This window comes from Apium graveolens, chromosome 3 (assembly GCF_009905375.1).
Source record: "Apium graveolens cultivar Ventura chromosome 3, ASM990537v1, whole genome shotgun sequence".
Classification (NCBI taxonomy): Eukaryota; Viridiplantae; Streptophyta; class Magnoliopsida; order Apiales; family Apiaceae; genus Apium; species Apium graveolens.
In genome coordinates, this window is record NC_133649.1 from 39,404,548 (window position 1) to 39,411,641 (window position 7,094).

Below are 7,094 nucleotides of genomic sequence, written 5' to 3' on the forward strand. Positions count from 1 at the left end.
TAATGTGTTATACAAGATTATGGCTAAAGTCCTAGCAAATAGGTTGAAGCATGTGTTACCTGGTCTTATCTCGGATCAGCAATCAGCATTTGTACCAGGTAGATGTATTACGGATAATGTAGTGGTAGCATTTGAATTGATTCATCACATGAAAGGGGACAAACGGAGTAGTGAATGGGAGGTGGCTCTAAAGCTAGACATTAGTAAAGCTTATGATAGGGTGAATTGGGACTATTTGAAGAACAGGATGCAAGCTCTTGGTTTTAGTTCGAAATGGATTAGTTGGGTTATGCGCTGTGTTACTACTGTGTCATATGAGGTGTGTTTCAACGGTATGTCTGTAGGCCCAATAATTCCTAAGAGAGGGCTGCGGCAGGGAGACCCACTCTCACCGTACTTGTTTCTCTTCTGTGTAGAAGGGCTGTCGAATTTGTTAAATGCTGCGGCAGAGGAGGGACATATTCATGGTGGTCGTGTCTGTACAGCTGCTCCGGAAATAACTCATCTCCTCTTTGCAGATGATAGTTTCCTTTTTTCAAATGTGTTACTTGTAATTGACATATTTTAAATTTAGTATTATTCAGATGTGTTACTTGTATAACCTTTACTTTTTAAATTTTTCAGATTATATAATATAAGCAGTGGTTTTTGTATATTAAAATATAAATATTATATATTAGCTCTAAATTTTTTATGTTATGAAATAAAACTTGATTACTTACCTTTACTTTTTTAATTTAAATTGATAATTTAATAGTATAAACTCAACCTATATGAAAGGATTTTTTAAATGTTGACTTCAAAATATTAAGTTGCAAATTATTTTTTTGGTATAAAAATCGTTGAAAATAATAAAATATTTTAGACTGCTTTAGTAGTAAATTACGTGAGTGCTCCATTTGCTGCCTTATGATTTGCTGGAATTCTTTGCGTGGCTAGAAAAACTCAAACTTGATTTTTTAAATGTTAACTTCAAAATATGAAGTTGCAAATTATTTTTTTGGTATAAAAATCATTGAAAATAATAAAATAATTTAAACTATTTAGTAGTATATTACCCGATTACTTAAAGTTAAACCTGAATGCTCCACGACTTCTGATTCTGAAATTCTCTGTCTTCTGATTGGCTACAAAAATTAACCTGTGATAAAAAATGGTTGTTGATGTGGTGATGATACATCCTTCTAATAATGTAGCATTAGATTAAGATATATCTAACCATTTTAGATAATTATGTTGGAGCATAACAATTTATAAATTCAGTAAATTTTATAAAAATAATATTTTAGCCATTATTCAGAGTTTTATGTTATTTTGAAAAATTGAGTTGTCTGTAGGGAAAAAGAATACCATATATATACTGAATCTTTAGGCGGTGTAAATAGATATCATATAATACAACAGACTGCAAGTAGAACGAATATTTTTGCACCGGCATAATACAAGTGTACTGCACATACGTTGCATTATAGCTTAATATCGACTATATTAAGACTTTTCCACTATTTCTGTTATGCACCACATAAAACGGAGTGTTTTGTGCAGACCCCTGACAAATGGTTGTGATTCTTTATACCCAGTCATGATTTGTGATAATTTTGAATATTGTGGCAAATTTGTTATTGTCACATCATACTGGTGGCAGGCAGTTCCATTTGTGTGTCATCGGGAGGGAGGGGGTTTAATGTTCCTATTATGTACAAGGAATCTAAAAGTTCATTCAAGAACCAAAAGACCTGGTTCAACGGTTGCAGCATTAAACGTAGCGGTGGTCTATAGTTCAAATCTATGAAACATATCAACCACAGCAAGTGTTTAGAGAAGAAATCTGGTTAATTTTTCCACTTTGAAATTGGAGAGATCCTCTACCTTCTCAACTCAACAATTCAAGAACTACTATTGATTCTTCGAATACTTGTAACTACATGAGAGTCACTTGCATATCATTGAAACAATTTTGCTAACCTGCATAAATTTATTGTCTGAGGACTCTGAGTTTATTTCCATGTTTTAAGTTTATAAATAATCACCAAGTCTTCTAGCATCCTTCAACTGTCAAGGTTGGTATTCTATTCACACAGAGGTTGATCAAAGAGCACCGAACACATGCTAACTCACATTAGGCATCTGCAGAAAAAGTTAAAGTTGATTAAGCAGTTGTGAAATATTAAAGTCCCTCGTACAAACTGGCTTTTTAGTTTACAAGCGAGTAAGTGTACTGTAAAGGCTAGTTTCAATTGTTCCTCTTAAAAAAGTGTTGCGATGATCAGCTGCTGGTCAGACATCAATTTACAAAATTTCCGCCAAATTATGGGCCTGATTTCTACAATAAATTGAGGAAGTTCCGACCATTGGGAAAGGATATTAATTTCACAAAAGTTCAAAATACTATCAGAAATTCAGGCTGTTTGAGTCTTTGAGATTGCATCATGTTACAAAAAGTCATCAACGATCAATGAATCAATAAAAATCAGTACAGGAGGGAAAGTGCTGATGATAGTAATGCTTCAGGGGAACTCCAATATAAATATATATAAACTCATACAACAATTCATAGATATTTATTTACTCTTGAGATATGAAGTGAGAAAGAAACAGGTAAGCCAGGAAGAAAATCACACTCTTCTAGGTAAAAGAGCGACAACATGACTTGAGCTGATATTTGATATGCCAAATGCATAGAAAAAAGAAAGTAAAACAAAAGGTCAGAATAACAACTTACCATTCAATGTTGTTCCAGTGGAGGAAACCGCCACTGCCTCTGGCATTTGTAAACTTATAAACAGGACCAGAAACTAGCCAATTAAATGTTAAGAAATTAGTAATATGACTGTATTGGAAATTAAAAGCATTTGACTAAAAAATTAAAAGAGCACATTTAACATTTTTAAAATTTTATAGAGAAGTCAAGTAACCAAAAATAACATTACCTTCATAACCTTCAAGAACTGGATCTTCTGACAGAAGAAGTGGGGTGTCTAGGTCAATGAATCTGTTTATTTTATAGAGGTCGTTAATATCAACTAAAATGATGAATTTTTGAAATAAAAGAAAATGAATAAGTAAAAACTCAATTAAAGTGAATTTCCTGAAATGCAACAACTACTGTATTTTGCTTACTTGAAACATCCAAGCCCTGCAGCAAGGTGACCAGCAAAACCCATGGCGAGTCTAGTCTCTACCATACCACCGATCATCAGATCCAAGCCTGAGGCCCTTGCCAACTCAATAATTTCAAGGGCACCAATCACCCCAACTTTAGCGAGTTTGATGTTGACGACATCTGCTAAATTTCCTTTAACTATCTTCTTGACATCAGCTAAACCCCGACAACTTTCATCAGCAGCAACAGATACCCCATACTTTTCTTTTGCAATCCGAGTAACATGACCAAGACCTTCCCAATCATCCCTGTGCACTGGCTGCTCAAAGAGAATTGGAGTCACCTTCATTTCTGCAAGGAAGTAACAATATAGAGAAATTGACTTAGGAAATCAAAAATAGTTACACGTTTTAGAGCATTAGGGATAAATATTGGGATAGATTCAAGCTTCACCATGTAATGTCTGAAGAACTTGAATAGCCTCCGTAGAGGTGTAACCTTCGTTGGCATCTAAGATAAACAGGCAATCAGGGTGTGCAGTGCGTATTGCTTGAAGTACTTCGATGTCTCCATTCAAATTCTTACCCACCTTAAGCTTCAAGGTTTTAAATCCTTGTTTACGATACTTTGAAGCCAATTGAGCAGCTTCGGAAGAGGATACAATTGGAATCTACATATAATAATGTTTAACAGTTAATACTAATTTAGTTAAAATCATCAATATGTTCAAATACATGTGTTTGTGCCTTGCTTAGTCTGAAATAAAATTTTGTCATTAAAAACTCATAAAAAATACAGAAACATTATAAATTTAAATAACTGACAGATACTGAACTGTTATATCAGTGGTTATAGTATTTGAAACTCCGCCAAACAGTCTCCACAAAGGTGTGCCAATGCTATTAGCAACTGCATCAATAAGGGCCATCTCTACTCCCGCTCTGACCTTCAATAGCAAATGCAACATTTATTTAAAAAACTGCAAAACTCGAATTAGACCTAAAAATAAAAATAAACAATAAAAAGGATTTAAAGCATATGTTGTGAACTATCCCCATGTCCATTGAGATTAGAGAAATTGTTTCAGTTTTAATCGTGATCCATTTATTCACATAAACAAAAAATATGCATATAAGAATAAACGAATATATATTATCACTAATTACTGGAACAACTTCATACCGAAGTTTATATAATTTCATTGGTAGACCAAACATGAATACAACACAAAAATTCAATGCATATATTAATTGTATACGTGTGAGTTTATAAATTAAAATAGAACTGCTAGCCAATCAATAGGTGTCTCAGCACTGTAGCTTAAAAGGAGCCGCTTTTGCTTTGTAACAAATTTTGAGAGTTCGATTCTCGGTGGAGGCATGTGTGTTTGAGGGTGAGGGTAAAGGTCCTTCCAAAACTCTGCTTGCCTTTTGAAAAACAAAACTATAGGGTACACATATATAGCTAAGAGAGGCTATGTGTTGTGTCCAATGTAGTCAAATGCAAATTTAAGCTTTTGGAAGAAGTGAGATACTCCGTCAACAATACATTTCTGCAATATCTGAAATAGTGCGACAATAATGTAAAGTTTAGCTACCTCTATTTGACAGTACTCAGATCATCATCTCATTCACTTGGCCAAAAAAAAATTCAAAATAAATTATCGCCTTATTCATTTGAAAAAAATTAAGTTAAACAAGGATTAGTAATCGAGTCTAAAGTCCAGCACAACACCTTGTTAGAACGTTATTGCATTATCACATTAGTAGTAACTAGAAGCTTGAAACTATGAAATTCGCTGTATGAGCAAAGTTCCTATCTTTAAGACCCATCTTCATCACGTAGACACAATCTTTAAAGCACCCTTTTTCTTTATTTACTCTGAATCAAAGCTTGAGTCAATGAAGAACGTACCAGAGTAACCTGTCATATACAAGTCTGTCCAGAGTGTATGACAGTATCTAGACATGCAAAGTGAAAATATATGCCTTGTATTGTTTTGGCTTGAAATTAATTTATGTCCTCATCTAAGACAGCATACAGTTTCCTAAAACTTTTCAGAAGCTCAAGTGCATATCACTGTACACTAAACACTTCGCCAAATGAATCCTAAGATGTTCGATTTCGCCTTCCCTAGCCCTCCACCACCTAATTACCCTCAAAATTTAAATAACCTTAAAATCATCATATATCCAACTAAAACCTAAATGTACATCACATAGTTATCAATAACAACAATAGAATTACTTTCCACAACTCAAATCACGACAACATTTGATAAAACCAAACAAACAGTATATTCAAACATATTTATAACATAAACGAAAACCATCTGCAACTTACAGAAGCAAATTCATGGCCAGGAAGAATCCCACCAACCTCACCCAACACTGAGCTCAAAGTCATCCCAGGACTCCTCTTCAAGAACTCACACGCCTCCGCCGCCTTCTTCAGAGCCAAAGGCTGATCCTCAGCTGTCACAAAAGGAAGAACAGGAGCCTCACCCCACCCAACACAACCATTACTCAACTCAATCCTAATAGCCACATTCTCAACTTTTTCAAGCCTAGATGTAGCAATAGTAAAAGGAGCAAACAAAGGCACATTCAATTCCCTCCCCTCAGCCTTTTGAACATTCACAGTAAATGTCTCAATCAAATTCTTGAACCCAAAACTTGTATTAGTCACTAAAGTTGCCATCTTTTTGCCACCACTGCAATTTTTTACCTTAAAAATCTTGAAATTTGATGACTTGGGGTTGTGAGAATTAACAGGAAAAGAGAAAAAAGAAGAGAAAAGATGAGAAGGGGTTGATGAAAGAGACAACATGGATGAACCCTTTTGATAACAAGTGTTGTTGATGAAGTTTTATTATTGGATGAAGAATGAAAAATGGGAAGAAATGTCATAGGTGATTGTACTTCTAATATTCATGGGAGGGATCAGATATGCCAACAAGAGGGTAATTGTTTATGTACAATATTTGAATCTAATGAACATCTGACGTTGATGTTGTTGTTCTTGTTATTGGGACCACTTGATTGTTTAAGATCAGAAACAGAGTTAATGATCAGTGAATGTTGACATCATGGATTTTGGATTAGATTCTGGAAAATTTTATCTTATGTTTGGTTTGGGTTATTGTTTTGTTCTGTCCTGAATCTGCAGTGTATATGTTTTTTTTAACAGAATGAGTGGAATGACCGGGTAATTTTGTTTCTGACCTAAAATTTTATTTTATTATATATTTACTTTATCCTCTCATTTTTTTACATACTTTTACCTTACTCAAATTATTATAAAATATACTTCTATAATTTTTTTTTAAAAATTACTTTTTTATATATAAGTATAAATATTACTATATTTTTATTTTTAAAAAAATATTTAAAATTATTTAGAAAATCATATTTTACGGGAGGCTTAAAATGTGTGCCGAACTTCGGGCCCCAATATAAGTGGGATGGAGGGAGTAATTTGTATTTGACATATTTGGTGTAATGTAAGCATTTTCAAACTTGCATTTCATTTCAAATCAATTTGTCATTTCAAATTCTCATATTTATATTAATATTTGAATCTAAATTCTCAAACAGTTTATTATATTAAATCCAAATTCTAAACAGGCCAATTGAAAAAAATATTTACTTATTGGAGAATGATGATAACAATGTCCTTGTTGTTCACTAAACTGAAAGCCAATTTAATTATTAAACTTAACTATCGAATCAATCAAATTATAATAAATATTAAATAAATATCTCAAAATATGTGCTCGAAAATTAAAAATTATTTTTATATAGTTTTATATATATTTTTTTTGAATCATATTACAACTAAATGAAAATTTATGAATTTATTTATCAACTAATTATTTTTGTTTAAATCAAAAAAATAACTACGAAATTGAAAATAAATAGTAGATCAATTTTTAAAAATCTCATTATATTATTTTAAATGCTACAATTCATACATTTTAATTTTATTGTAG

General features: G+C 32.6%; 1 protein-coding gene across 1 annotated transcript; it reads right to left on the bottom strand.

Annotated features, from left to right (window-relative positions):
• Nucleotides 1-1,356: 1,356 nt before the first annotated feature.
• On the bottom strand, nt 1,357-6,223 carry LOC141712162 (L-Ala-D/L-amino acid epimerase-like). The gene is made up of 7 exons (XM_074514987.1): nt 5,447-6,223; nt 3,939-4,049; nt 3,557-3,773; nt 3,121-3,454; nt 2,931-2,992; nt 2,723-2,795; nt 1,357-2,127 (listed from the first exon to the last, which is right to left on the bottom strand). Coding segments are annotated over exons 1-7 (1,284 nt in total). The 5' UTR covers nt 5,933-6,223; the 3' UTR covers nt 1,357-2,126.
• Nucleotides 6,224-7,094: the final 871 nt, after the last annotated feature.